A 15,146-nucleotide genomic window follows, 5' to 3' on the forward strand; every position below is an offset into this window, starting at 1 on the left:
CCAACCCTTGGTCCAACTCCAGTCCCTTTACCAGATCATGGCACTCAGTGCCACGGCCAAGCTCAGCTGAAAAACCTCCAGGGATGGGGAATCCACCCCCTCTCTGGGCAGCCCATTCCAATCCCTGAGCACTCTCTCTGCAAAGAATTTCTTTCTGCTCTCCAACTTCAATTTCCCCTGGCAGAGCTTGAGCACTTTCTAGGTCTGTGTTTTAGCTTGGGTTTAAGTCTTCTGCAGATAAAACAAGCAAACAAATCACAGAAACAGAGTAAATAAAGCTAACCTTTCCCATTCCCTTTCTTCCTCTCACAGATATATCATATTCTAGAGTAATTACACATTATAGAAACCAGGCAGCTCCACTTTAAAACCAATGAAGCTGCCTGACCCCTCTGTTGTTATTGCCCTTACAGTTAATCCGTGTGGTACTTGCAGAAAACCCAGATCAGGTCAGCATTTAGTCCCCAGTGCTTTGCAGTGTCTGCAAACACAAGGACAAATGTTCTCTTCCAGAACAACCACACACCTCAAACACCACTGGGCTGATGCTGTGGCTTAACCCCAGGGGGCAGCTGGGGATGGGGGAGAGAATCAGAGGGTAAAAGTGAGAAAACTCATGTGTTGAGATAAAGGCACTTTAATTAGTAAATGAAAAACTCCACACACAAGCAAAGCTGGACAAGGAATTCATTCCCCACTCCCTGTGGCAGGTCCAGCCAAGCCAGCACAGCTGGGCTCTAACACAGGAACAGTGACCTGGGAAGGCAAACACCATCACTCCAAACATGTCCCCTTCCTCCTTCTCCCCACAGCTTTTTGTGGGAGAATGATGCCACAGAGTCTGGAATGTCCCTGCCATCCAACTCCTTGTACCCCCCAGACACTCCCCTGGTGGGGTGAGGAGCAGAAAAGGCCTCAACTCTGTGCCAGCTCTTCTCAACAGGAACTAAAGCATCCCTGTGCCATCAGGACTGCTTCCAGCACAAATCCAAACCGAGCCCATACCAGGTACTGGGAAGAAAATTAACTCTGCCCCAGCCCAGATCGACACAACTGGTAAGAAAATTCCACAGCATTCTGCCCCTGAGCATCCTGGCAGCAGCAATCAGCCATCAGGACTACCCAAATAATTTCCACCAATTAACTCTGCAGTATTGGCATTTGCTATCAACAAGTTACTCTACTTTTAACCCATCTGTTGCACATAAATTCTCGTAGTTGAGGAAATACATCTGAGAGCCATAAGAATCTGAGACAGTTCCCTGACCAAAGAAATGTTAAACTGTTTCAAATTGCTGGCATTTTACCCTAAGTGTTTCCTCCTAACACATCACCATACCATGGATTTTTTTAGCAGGGAAGCAGTTTAGCAACACCAAGGCTGCCATACATGGCCAGAACAATGAGACCAGGATGCCAACTCCAGCCAGGACCAGGAGCAGATACATGGAGAAGACAGGGGAACACAGAAACACAGCACACACACCCCCAGCTTCCTGGGGTGTACCTGTCCAGATTTTGACAGATATTCCTCCACTGTATGTATCCAGCCATCTTTGGCAGCTTCAATTGGATGTATCTTCAGTACCCCAGTGGTTGAAATTGTGTAACCTCCATAACACAAAGTTGTGGTTCACTGAGTTTCATGGTTCAGTGATGCAAAACAAAAACCTTGTGCCTTTTTAAAATCCAACATTGTCATTTGGACTAATGACCTTTAAAGGTCCCTTCCAACCCAAACTATTTTATGATTAATTTCACTGGATGCTCCCAATTTTCCTGTAGGAATTTTCAAAATTCCACTTATCAGTCTTTTTACTGTTACAGGCCACTATCATACATATGCTTATTCCTCTTAGTTTAGAAGGGTCCTAAAATTGTCTGTTCTCATATAGAAAGCTTCTCCCATTTTGGATCATTCTCTATAGCCTTCCTAGCACTAGTATAGTGATTTTTGGGATAAAAAACTTTGCATTTGTGTACTGGCCCTTGGTGGCTGCTATGGGCTCGAGGCCCCTGTGCCCAGTGCCCAGGGAGAAACACACTCAGCACCATTTCAGCATCTGTCAGTGCCCAGTAAGACAGTGTCACACTGTCCAGAACCTCCTGTGATACTCAGACCCTTCTCTGATTGTTAAAACTGTTCACCATGTCCCCTCTCACCACCCAGAACAAAAACAGCTGCAAAGGCACGTTCCACATGGACCCAGTGAGCCCACTGCCATGTATGTGAATATTTAAACCAATTTTCAGTATCTCCTTTTCAAGAATATCCCATGCAATTCTCTCCTCCACATTACAAATGACTCCTGACCTTCCATTTTAACTCCATAATCTCCCTCCAGCCAGACAATGATAGGAATTGCTCAAGCAGAACCAGTAACCATTGCCACACCAAACTCACTACACCAACCTTCACCTCCTCCACAGGAATCAGAATCACACTGAACCTCCAGTGAATCCAGGCTGAACTTCACTACAGGTCTCTCATGTACAAGTGCATTACGAGGCTTCCCTCAGTACAGGTTTTCCACTATGCAGAGGAAATTCAAAATCAAAATCACCTCAATTAAACTGCTGTTAGCTCATCACTAAAACAGTGATTGGCCAGTAAGCAGTTTTTTCCTAAGAAATGCCATGATTTCTGCTTCATTCCTCTGCAAGTTGGCCTGGACTGGGTCAGGAGATGGAGAGGGGCTTTAAGCAGAGTGTGCTTGGTTCAGCTGATGGACAGAGGTCGGCAGCTCACCCTGCCAATGCCAGGACTGCAGCCAACAGCAACTAAACAGTCCTGTAACATCCCTAAAACCAGAACTAGGAACCACTGGAACGAGGAGGGGGAAGCAGGTGAGTGGCTCTGTGGTGCTTAGTTGCCAGCTGGGCTTAAACAATGACACACAGAGAAAAAACTTCAGAAGTATTTTTATAACTCACTCAAAACAAGCTCATCAAGACACTGCAGGGGACATTAAGCCCACCTCAGGCTGCCTCTCCTGGTCAATGCAGTGCTTAAAGCAAATAACCTTGATTTTGGCACCAAACATAAACATCTTGGGCTCACCATTAATTCCAAACCACTTTCCCACCAGGAATGCATAGTCAAGTTCACATTTCAAAGATGAGTAAGTACTTCTCTATTCAAAATCATGAAGTTGCAGCCCAAAAACTCATCCCAAACCTACACTGTTTTAAACTGCTTCCTCTCTGGTCATAAATCCTGCCTGGCTTCTTACACTAAGGCTATTTGAACCAGGAAGTTTCCCAATTCATCTTTCAACCCTTGTACCCCTCCCTTAGCTCTTTCCAGTGCGAAAAAAGCAAGTCTTGAGTCCTGCCTTGAGGACCTTCATGCCACTCCTGGTTTGTTGGATCTGCTCTCCCAGACCTGCTCTAGAGATGCTGTCTATGCAGGTATCAGAGAGCAGTGCAGGCAGGCACAGGGATTTGGGGATGCACCACCTCTGGGAGCCTGGATTACACCTTTAGCTCTGTTGTGCAACTCTTTTTTACAGGCTTCAACCTCCCTGTCTGCAAAACATTTGGTTTATCTCACCAGCTGAAAAACACTGAAAACCTGACTAAAAATCAGAAAACCTCTAGTTTAGAATTGAAGGCAAAGAGCAGCCAGGGGTTCTTTCCTTGTACACATCCCCTTGTTTTCCTTCATTTTTTCTACCCATATCAAAATAACCAATTTAAAAACCTTCTTAGTATGTATCTCTAACTCTACACCAGCAAAATACACTCTATACAGCAAAGTGCATTACAGAGTAGACTCTGCACTATCAGGTAGAGAGCAAACTGGGATTGCTGCTTTCATGGAAGGTTTACCCATCAATCCCTAATTCTCTTCTTCCTTCTGTTCTCTCATTTCTCATACAAGCATCCTGTTTTGCCATTTTCTTCACAGTGGGTTAACAAAAGCCAAATCAGGATATTTATTAGTTGAGGGATATTAATTTAAGTGCTAAACTAATCCTATGGGGCTGATTCATGCTCCAGAAAACTTCTATGCCAAGACAAAGGACAATAAATGTACAAGACACATAGACCACAGATTAACAAAATAGTACAGGTAAATTCTTGCACAATGATCAGCTGTTATTAGTAGAGTGCAGGACAATTTTCAGTGTTTAGCAGAGAGCAAAACTGTCACCACATGTTACTGCCAAGCTACAGAAACAGGAAAAATCCTGTCACTTCTACTATGTATGGAAGGAACACCTGCCCTCCAGACCAATAACTACTGCTCTTGACTTGGTTTCTTTCCTCACTGGAAGGAAGCCCTTGGGATTATCACTGCAACCTTCACCCTGATAACCCAACTGTAACTGCACCTTCCTATGCCAGCTCTTCATTTTCTCAAGTTCTTCATCTCTTCTCAAATTACTGGATCCTCTGTTCACACTATTCTAAAATACCTTAGAAAAAGGTTGAGTCCTCTCCTCCATGTCCTGAGAAGTGTTTTGCCTCCTGTCTCTGTAGAAACCCCCAGCACATGTGCCCTCCAACACTAAAAACACCCAACTCTACTCACCTTATTTGTATTGTAAAAGGATCTGTTTTGCTGTGTGGTGGCTCCATTGGCTTCAATCAGTCCTCCACAGAATTTAGATAGCTGGAAGGGGCCAGCCTTGTGTCTCTAGTAAAAATGATAAAAGAAAAGAAAAAAATTAAGACACCATTGACTTCATTTTACATCAATTACTCTTGATTTGCTTCCAAGACAATTAGTTTTAGCTAATCCTGAAAAACCTCCTATCACAAACCCCACAGATTGATTATCAAAACTGTTACAACAAACTGGCTCTCCTTGCTTTATGCTCCACACCACACATTTTCCAGTGTTCCACAGATGTACTGATGGGATGGACTGGCAGAACACTCCACTCAAAAACCAGAGGCTGTCTGCTTTGACTTTCTCACACTGCTTTTAGTTATGGTTTTCTCTTTTAATAAAGACTAATTGTTTTTCCTGCCATCTGGCAGACAGACAGACTTTATGCAATTTTTATCTACACTTTATAGTCCATTTATTTGTCTTTGTATACAGGACTTGAGAAAATACAAATTACAGGGTAAAAGCTACCACTACAACCAGTGTAACTTCACAGCATATGACTTGTATTACTCCCTTGTGTTTCATTGAATGCAGGAATGAAACACCAAGAGACAGACTCTAATTCTGTTCTGAGAGCTGGCATCTATTCCCCTTCTCTACAGGTTTTTCACCCCATGTCCCAGTTCAGCAGGTGGGACCAGTTTCTCCCTGTGTGGGTGTGCCCAAAGCTGGGCATTCTAAACCCTCTCTGCCATTGCCCAGCAACTGTTCCCAATGGCCCATTGGCAGCAGCTGCCCAGGGCACAGCTGAGCCCTCAGGCTGGGAGCTGGCTGGGAAAGAAGCCTGGCAGAGGAGCTGGGAGAACTGCCCTGCAGGGAGTCCTTGGCACCTCCACACCCACCTGAGGGCTCAGCTCTGCCCATGGGCCAGCAACGATTCCAAAATCCCCCCTGACTGCCAGAGTCAGATCCCCCAGTGTGGAACTCCCTGCCCTGGGGGAGGCACTGGGGGCTCCCACCCAAACCTGAGGGGAGAGAATCTTGGGCTTTGGGACCTCTGAGACCATCAGTGGATCCAGAGGAGGAGCAGAACCTGGACAGGAGGAGCCCCCCACTCTCCACCAGACTGTGCCATCATCTGCACCAACAGGTTTTTCACCTCCTTTTCCTTTGGACTCGAGGGAACCACGTGGGGGCTCAGCACAGGGGCCACCAAACCCCCCTGTGTTTGTGCCCCAGGGGGTGGGTTACACTGCTGGGTTTGGGGTTAAACCCAATTTCTCTTTGTGCCATTGCATTTATTGTGATATTGTTGTTAAATTGTAACTCTGCCTTACAATCTGTTTTGTGTTGGGTCCGTTTCTCCTGCCGGTTTCCCTTTAAACCAGCACATCCCTTTATCATTAACTGCTATTACATGATGCTCCAGTTGATTTACTCTGGACAGACACACCCTGGCACTGTGCCTGCTGTCACACACCTGGAAGCCAAACTGCAAAGCTTCCACTGTAACAACACTAAATGTTGTGCTGAGCAATTTAAACATCCAACAGCACTGGGAAGTCCAAGGCCACTGTACAGTGGAGACATTCTATAACATGGAAGTGTTCTGTAAAATAAGGTGCTGGAAATTACATGCAATTGTGATGGGCTTGTAATAGCTGCTTTGGAAAAGTGACACCTACATTTGGACTTCTGCACTTAATCTTCTCACAACAGATCACTTTGATCTATGAAAAGACACAGCTGGAATGAAGATGTGTAACAAAGAGTGGGAGTTCACCCTTTTTGCAGCAGAGAGTTCTAGAATTGTCTTGATATTTCAGCAATACAGCAAAGACACTTTGGGAAGACTCTTTATTAAAAAACCCTGGCTTTTTTTTTAGCAATTTAAGCTCATTCCAGTTTTTTTACACACTAACATGCTCTGATATCCCACCTGGAAAATCCTGCAGAGCATCCGTCTACACTGGCCCGGGACTGTGGCAGTCTGGAGCAATCCACTGCATCCTGCTATCCACTGAGTTACTCCAGCCTGGCAGCTCTGCAACAGGGACAGGAGCAGTGGAGAAATGGACCCAAATATGCAGAACCAGTTCAACTGTCCTTCAGCTTCCACAGGTTTTATTCACTCATACAACAAGAACAGCATGGAGCTGAGTTGGGGGGTTGGATTTCAGGGAAGGTCCTTCCCCCAGAGGGTGGTGGGCACTGACCAGGCTCCCCAGGGCAGTGGGCACAGCCCCAAGGCTGGCAAGAGCTCCAGGAGTGTTTGGACAACGCTCTGAGGGACAGGGTGGGATTGTTGGGGTGTCTGTGCAGGGCCAGGGGTTGGACTCAGTGATCCTTGTGGGTCCCTTCCAGCTCAGGATATTCTAACAATCCTCAGATTCAACTCCCAACTTATGCTTGACAGGGGTATAAATTTTGATTATAAAAATATTTTGCCTTCCAGTACAAGTATCCAACCCCAGTTTGATGGCAGAAACAGATGAGTGGAAGGAAATGGTGGGCTGCCTACATCGAAAACCACACCGCAATTTTTCTGTCTATACGATAAATTCAAATGCTTAAGAAACATTCTTCAATTGACAGAGGGAGCTCCAAAAAGCCCTCATCCAACCCCCAGCTTTTATGCATCTTTGCCTTACTTTACTCAGGCATGGCTAAAAATTTTAGTCTTGCAAAAGCACATATTGTCCCAATAAATTCCAGTGAAGACAATTATTTTTTCTTATGAAAATGTCAGAAACACAAAAAAGAGATGGGAGATTTCTTTGCCTGCACTTTCTTTGCATCTTTCATTTTCTGCAATATTCAAGTAAGTACAACATTTGCCTCCTTCATACATGCACTGCATTGACACTGGAAATAATGTATGTATTATTAGAATGGATATGCCTTTTTTTAATAAAAATGGTTTCAATGGCCACAAAGATGATTAAGAGACTGAAGCATCCAACATGAGGAGAGTGTGCCCAGGTGGCCAAGAAGGCCAAGGAGATCCTGGCCTGGATCCAAACTAGCGTGGCCAGCAGGCCCAGGGCAGTGACCCTTCCCCTGGACTCTGCCTTGGGGAGGCCACACCTTGAGTGTTGCGTTCAGTTCTGGGCCCCTCAGTTGAGGAAAGAGATTGAGGGGCTGGAGCGGGGCCAGAGAAGAGCAACGAGGCTGGAGAAGGGACTGGATGTGGCACTGAGCGTCCTCTTAAACACCCCTAGGGACAGAGAATCCACCATGTCTTGATCCAAGCCCACTGTGATCACCAGCCCAGGGCACAGAGTGCCCTGGGCTGGTGATCACAGTGGGGTTGGATCAAGGGTTGATGATCTCCGAGGTCTCTTCCAACCCAAGTGAGAAGAGAAGAGCAACGAGGCTGGAGAAGGGACTGGAGCACAAGTGCTGTGGGGAGAGGCTGAGGGAGCTGGGGGTGTTTAGCCTGGAGAAGAGGAGGCTCAGAGGTGACCTCAGCACTGTCTGGAACTGCCTGAAGGGAAGTTCTGGCCAGGTGGGGGTTGGTCTCTTCTCCCAGGCACTCAGCAATAGGACAAGGAGGCACGATGGGCTCAAGCTCTGCCAGGGGAAATTGAAGCTGGAGAGCAGGTAGAAATTCTTTGCAGAGAGAGTGCTCAGGGATTGGAATGGGCTGCCCAGAGAGGGGGTGGATTCCCCAACCCTGGAGGTTTTTAAACTGAGATTGGACTCAGCACTGAGTGCTCTGACATAAACAGTTTACCAAACACTTCAGTGAGAAGGAAGTTGCCATTTTTTATCAACAATTATTACAAGATTCTAAGGATCTGACAGAACTTTTCTGAGGCTTTTTCTCTGTAATAGTAAGAAAAACATGCCCAGGTTGAAATATGGCTCAGATTGAACATATTGGAGTTCGTAGCTGTTGAAAAGCACAACTGCAACAAAACTAGACAGAGACATATGAAAACATAAAATAAACATAACACACACTTAAAAGCTGAGATGTGATAAAGAATCCAGTAATAAAGAAAACAGACACCAGCAGAAAGCAGGGGATATAAGCAGCTAAGGAATTTTCTCTAAGACAGCACCACTGTTTGCAGAACACAACCGTTCTTTCAAATTACAAGTGATACTTTTGTTGGCTGAGAGAAAAAGTACCAAGCCTAAACTGATCAGGATTACTCAGGAACAGTCTGCAGACAGCTGCCTTGTCATGACAGAGAGGGAAGAATATCACTGTGGCCTTCTAAATCCTCTTAGCAACCATTAGGAAAGTCTTAGGTAGCAGACAAGCTATTTATCAAGATCTCTTGGTGAAACCCAGCCTCATCCTGATGGCAGTATTAACGAGTAGAGCTGAAATGTCTGGCCCATCATCAGGACTCTACAGAATCATAGAATCAGTTGGGTTGGAAAAGACCTCTGAGATCATCAAGTCCAACCCTTGGTCCAACTCCAGTCCCTTTACCAGATCATGGCACTCAGTAAAAATGCCAATCTCTATTAAAAACCTCCAGGGATGGGGAATCCACCCCCTCTCTGGGCAGCCCATTCCAATGCCTGAGCACTCTCTCTGCAAAGAATTTTTTTCTGATCTCCAGCTTCAATTTCCCCTGGCAGAGCTTGAGCCCATCGTGCCCCCTTGTCCTATTGCTGAGTGCCTGGGAGAAGAGACCAACCTCCACCTGGCCAGAACTTCCCTTCAGGGAGTTCCAGACAGTGCTGAGGTCACCTCTGAGCCTCCTCTTCTCCAGGCTGAACACCCCCAGCTCCCTCAGCCTCTATCATACACCAGGAGCTCCAAAGAAGTCTTGGAGACAGACAACAAAAATAAATTTTCCTTATTTCCAGTAGAAAGAAGAGACATGGAAAGTTTGAAGATTGACTTTCATACAAACAGGCAACCACTAAATTCTAAGGCAGCAACAGGTGTTGGGAAATGCCAGGGATGAGCAGTGCTTGAGTTGAAGTGTGGTGCACTTCAGATCACAAAACAGCAACTAGCTACGTCTCCTCCCCTCAACAGAGAAATCTGTCTGCTCAGGCTGAAAAACTGAATCAGCTTTGCCACAAGAATGCCACCAGCAGCTGGGTGAGGATCTGCCCAGGGATGGGTGAGCCCAGAGGTCAAGTCCTTCCCCTCCAGAAGTAGGTGTCCAAGGCAAGCCTCGGGGAGCAGCTCCACTGACAGGTGTCCAAGGCAAGCCCTGCCCTCGGGGAGCAGCTCCACTGACAGCTGAGCCACCCGGTGTCTCACTGCTTCCCCACTGACTCCCTGCTCCCCTCCTGCCTGCCTTTCCCCTCCCTGTCTGCTGGCCATTGCTTCTCTAATGCTTTAAAACTCCACAAAGATGTTTTTATGTTGCCACTGGGGCCAAGAAAACTGCTGGAGGAGGCATTTGCAGTCAACAGAGCAAGGGCATGGAGAAAGGGCAGGAAAGGGAGGAGGAAGCAGGAACTCAGGCTCACCCCATTTCAGCTGCTCTTGAGCAGGTTTGTGCTTGGCTGCTTTCACCTTGAGAGTGGAAAGGACAGGGCTCACTGTGCTGGTGAAAACCACATCCTGAGCTATTGGCTCTGAGAACTTGGTGGATTAATCTCCTAAGTGGATATTGCCCTCCGGTCAAAGGCTCTTCCTGATCCTGGAAAATCTGCCCCCGCTTGGCAGTGCTGGCCACCCCTGTATTTGTGTGGTGACATAAGAGCAGACCCAGGTACAAAATTCCCTTTTCTAGATTATATGCTATAAAGAACTCTGCTGCAGAGACTTTGAAGGCCAATAGAAGGAAAAATGCACACAAGTGCATGGGAAAGAAGAATGGAGAGATTAGAAATCCACTCATCCACAGGGACCCAAACTCTTCCAACTTGAACCAGCAGGGTTGGAAAAGCTCTCTAAGATCACTGAGTCCAACCAGTAACTCAGCACTGCCAGGTCCACCACTAACCCATGTCCACAAGTGCCACATCTGCCTGGTGTTTGAACACTTCCAGGGGTGGTGACTCCACCACTGCCCTGGGCAGCCATGTCAGAGCCTGCAGGCACACAGGAACGGGAATCTTTACACTACCCTCAGTATCCAACACCTCTGAAAGGAGAAGGGAAACTCGAATAAGGGTAATACCTCCTCCAAAGGGAACACACTTTGTGGAGGAGCCCACACTGACAGACATGTGTCTCCAGACCCAGCCAGGACCGCAAACCCTCACACAACAGAATCACAGAATGAATTAGCTTGGAAAAGACCTCTCAGATGATCGAGTCCAACCCATGACCCAACACCATCATGTCAACTAGACCATGGCACTGAGTGCTTGTCCAGTCTTTCCTTAAACACCTCCCGGGACTCCAGCACCTGGGCAGCCCATCCTAATGTCTAATCACCCTTTGGGGAAAAAATGCCTCCTGCTGTGCCCCCTGCCCCTGCCCAGCCTGAGGCTGTTCCCTCTCCTCCTGTCCCTGTGCCCCGGAGCAGAGCCCAACCTCCCTGCCCCGGCTCTCCCCTGGTAGGGATTGCAGAGCCAAAAGGTCCCCCCTGAGCCTCCTTTACTCCAGCTGAGCCCCCCACAGCTCCCTCAGCTGCTCCAGGCCCTTCCCAGCTCCATTCCTTTCCCTGCACACGCTCCAGCCCCACAGCAGCCCTTCTGCAAACACAAACTCTGCGGGGAAGGCTCGACCCGCTGCGGGGGTGCGGGGAGGGCAGGGGAGCGCCCCGGGGGACACTGCGGGGGGACACCCACGGGGGACAGACACCGCGGGGGGACACCAGGACACCACCGGGGCACGGACACCGCCGGGGGACACCCACTTGGGACACCCACGGGGTACACTCCCGCTGGCACCGCCTGGGGACATCGACCGGGGTCACCCCCTGGGGACACCAGCCGGGGATACTGCCGGGGGACCCCCTTGGGGGACAGCCCTTGGGGACACCCCCGGGGCACAGACACCGCCAGAGGACACTGCCGGGGGACACCGCCCGGGAACACCGCCGGGGGACACCCCCAGGGGACACTGCCGGGGGACACCCACAGGGGACACTCCCGGGGGACACCCCCAGGGGACACTCCCGGGGGACACCGCCAGGGCACAGACACCGCCGGGGGACACCCCCAGGGGACACTGCCGGGGGACACCCACAGGGGACACTCCCGGGGGACACCGCCAGGGCACAGACACCGCCGGGGGACACCCACAGGGGACACTCCCGGGGGACACCACCAGGGCACAGACACCGCCGGGGGACACCCACAGGGGACACTCCCGGGGGACACCGCCAGGGCACAGACACCGCCGGGAGGCACCCACGGGGGACACTCCCGGGGGACATCCCTGGGGCACAGACACCGCCGGGGGACATCCCTGAGGGACATCGCCGGGGGGACACTCCCGGGGGACATCCCTGGGGCACAGACACTGCCGCGGGACATCCCTGAGGGACATCGCCGGGGGACACCCACGGGGGACATTCCCGGGGGACATCCCTGGGGCACAGACACCGCCGGGGGACATCCCTGAGGGACATCGCCGGGGGACACCCACGGGGGACACCCCTGCTGGCACCGCCGGGGCACAGACACCGCCGGGTGACACTCCCGGGGGACACCAGGACACCCCCGCTGACACCGCCGGGGCACATCGCCGGCCCCACACGCCGCTGCCCCCTCGGCCCCGGCGCTCGCCGCCGCCTCCTCCCTGCCCCTTCCCTGCCCCTTCCCTGCCCCGTCCCTCCCTCCTCGCTCACCAGGCCCCGCGCCAGCGCCGCCATCAGCCCCGGCCCCGCTTCCGCCGCCGCCGCCCGGCCCCTTCCGCGGGAAGTGCCGGCGGGTGGGAGTGCGAGCAATTCCTCTCTTTCCTACATTTGGAGGACCGCAATAAACTGTGAAGCAAAGGCGATATTAACAGGAAGGACAGCTCTATTTTCAGCGCTCGCTGGGGGCCTCAGACCCAGCGCCTCGCGTTCGAACCTGGCGCCTTGTGTAGCCTTACAGAGCCAGGCCTGTTTCGGCAGATTGAACATATCCATTAATACGCTGGTTTTGCCGGAAAAGGTGTCTGCTCCGAGGGGAGGAGGTGTCATCCTCCTCTTAATTGGCTGCGGGAGATTCTTTACACCGGGTAGAGGATCTGCTTTCTTCACAGAGCCCTCCATGTGCCAAAACAGGGGCCTTTGTCTCTTACATTTTGTTGCAGATACTCTTTAGTGATTGAGGGATCCCTCAAGGAAAAGGATTCTTCTCCATAAAATCATAAGGTCTTTACTAATTTTTAACCAGAACTATACTGACCTTGTATTTTATATTAATTTTTCATTTTAGCTTGTACCTTAGTTTATCAGGGATCTTAACCATTCATAGCTTTAGACAAAGAGGAATTTAACCCTGTAAGCTGTAAACTGAACTTTAAGAAATAAACCAAAACCCTGTTTAGATTAAAGGCTAAACTGTGAGAAGTAAGTCAGAAAATCTGTCTAGGGTGAGGCTTGAAGATGTAACATTGTTTAGTTAAAAGGAAATAGCTGCAGAGATAAGAGCAGCCCATTAGATCTGTTAAAGGTCACCCAAAATATTCTGCTTAACTTTGGGGAGGGTTATCAGTAGTAACTAAGTATATAAACCTGGAAACTCAAAAGTCTGGTTGAACATGTCTTTGGGTGGAATTACCCCCCATGTTCCCAGCGCTGAATAAAAGGGAGAATTTTGTTCTATTCTATTGGATTTGATTGTTTCTTAACTGAGTAGGTTCCTGTCCCCACCCATAATAGTCCCTGGTGTCAGGTCCACACAGAACCTGGTACTTTATATTCTTCGTGGTGCACCTGTAAGCCCTGTATAAAATCAAAATACAAAAAGAAACCCTAAATAAAGAAAATAATCTTAACTAATCTTGCTCAAAATAAGACGTGTTGTTTTATTTCTCACAGGAGGATGGAGGGGTGAGGGGTGAGCAGAGCAGCTCCGTGCACACAAACACGGCTCGCTCCTGCCTCAGAACAAGCCAAGATGAAGCCGAGAAAATAGCGTGGCCAGCAGGCCCAGGGCAGTGACCCTTCCCCTGGACTCTGCCTTGGGGAGGCCACACCTTGAGTGTTGTGTTCAGTTCTGGGCCCCTCAGTTCAGGAAAGAGATTGAGGGCCTGGAGTGGGGCCAGAGAAGAGCAACGAGGCTGGAGAAGGGACTGGAGCACAAGTGCTGTGGGGAGAGGCTGAGGGAGCTGGGGGTGTTCAGCCTGGAGAAGAGGAGGCTCAGAGGTGACCTCAGCACTGTCTGGAACTGCCTAAAGGGAAGTTCTGGCCAGGTGAGGGTTGGTCTCTTCTCCCAGGCACTCAGCAATAGGACAAGGGGGCACGATGGGCTCAAGCTCTGCCAGGGGAAATTGAAGTTGGAGAGCAGAAAAAAATTCTTTACAGAGAGAGTGCTCAGGGATTGGAATGGGCTGCCCAGAGAGGGGGTGGATTCCCCATCCCTGGAGGTTTTTCAGCTGAGCTTGGCCATGGCACTGAGTGCCATGATCTGGTAAAGGGACTGGAGTTGGACCAAGGGCTGGACTTGATGATCTCGGACGTCTTTTCCAACCCCATCCATTCTATGATTGTATGATTCTATATTAGCAAATTCTTTGCTGTTCTGTGTTCACTGATCTAGCTCCTCCAAGTGTACAAAGTCCTGGCTCTGAGCCTCCTATATGTAGTTTAAACATCTAAGTTATGTGATTCATAGCCCAGTGGTCTCTTGTATAAATTCTATAATATTTTCTGTAATAAAAAAGGCTTTGGTCCAAAGACTTTAGTCCAGTAACCAAAACAGAACAAATTATTAACTGGTGTTTCTACAATGTTTTTCTAGCAAAACAGGCAGAACAAATGTAAGGATTATTATCTCCTTCCAGCTCAGCAGTGCAAGGTGCATCAACTAAGCCATCCTTAGCTCCTCTTACCTTGGTTGTTATCAGAGAGAGTAACTGTAACTGTGTACCTGTGACTGCAAAGCCTTCCCCAGTGTCCTAACACACCCCACACACACACCCCACACCCCACGCACACACACCCCCGCCCCCCACAACCCCCCCTACACACACACCCCACACCCCACACGAACCCCACACACCCCATACACACCCCACACACACCTCCACACCCCCATCACATACACACTCCCCACCCCACCCACACACCCCCCACCCCCACAAACCTCCCCCTACACACACACCCCACACCCCACACACCCCACACACACCTCCACACCCCCATCACATACACACTCCCCACCCCACCCACACACACCCCACCCTCCACAAACCTCCCCCCTACACACACACCACACACCCCACGCACACACACCCCCACCCCCCACAAACCCCCCTGCACACACACCCCACACCCCACACACCCCACACACACTCCCACACCCCCATCACATACACACTCCCCACCCCACCCACACACCCCCCACCCCCCACAAACCTCCCCCCTACACACACCCCACACCCCACACGAACCCCACACCCCCCATACGCACCCCACACACACCCCCCATACACACCCCCCACACACACCCACACCCCCATCACATACACACTCCCCACCCCACCCACACACCCACACAC

General features: G+C 49.7%; 1 protein-coding gene across 2 annotated transcripts in view; it reads right to left on the bottom strand.

Annotated features, from left to right (window-relative positions):
- The window catches only part of UQCC1 (ubiquinol-cytochrome c reductase complex assembly factor 1), a 54,486-nt gene extending 42,089 nt beyond the window's left edge, over positions 1-12,397 (bottom strand). Inside the window, exons 1-3 of one of the 2 annotated variants that reach the window (XM_071572651.1) lie at positions 12,286-12,397; positions 6,501-6,605; positions 4,538-4,642 (exon numbers count right to left, since the gene is read on the bottom strand). In XM_071572651.1, the coding sequence (XP_071428752.1) occupies positions 4,538-4,642; positions 6,501-6,605; positions 12,286-12,309 (234 nt within the window). In that variant the 5' untranslated portion in view covers positions 12,310-12,397. The remainder of the gene's footprint in view (positions 1-4,537; positions 4,643-6,500; positions 6,606-12,285) is intronic. The other variant, XM_071572652.1, reaches the window with a different exon arrangement.
- Positions 12,398-15,146: the final 2,749 nt, after the last annotated feature.

This window comes from Pithys albifrons, chromosome 18, assembly GCF_047495875.1.
Source record: "Pithys albifrons albifrons isolate INPA30051 chromosome 18, PitAlb_v1, whole genome shotgun sequence".
Taxonomy (NCBI): domain Eukaryota; kingdom Metazoa; phylum Chordata; class Aves; order Passeriformes; family Thamnophilidae; genus Pithys; species Pithys albifrons.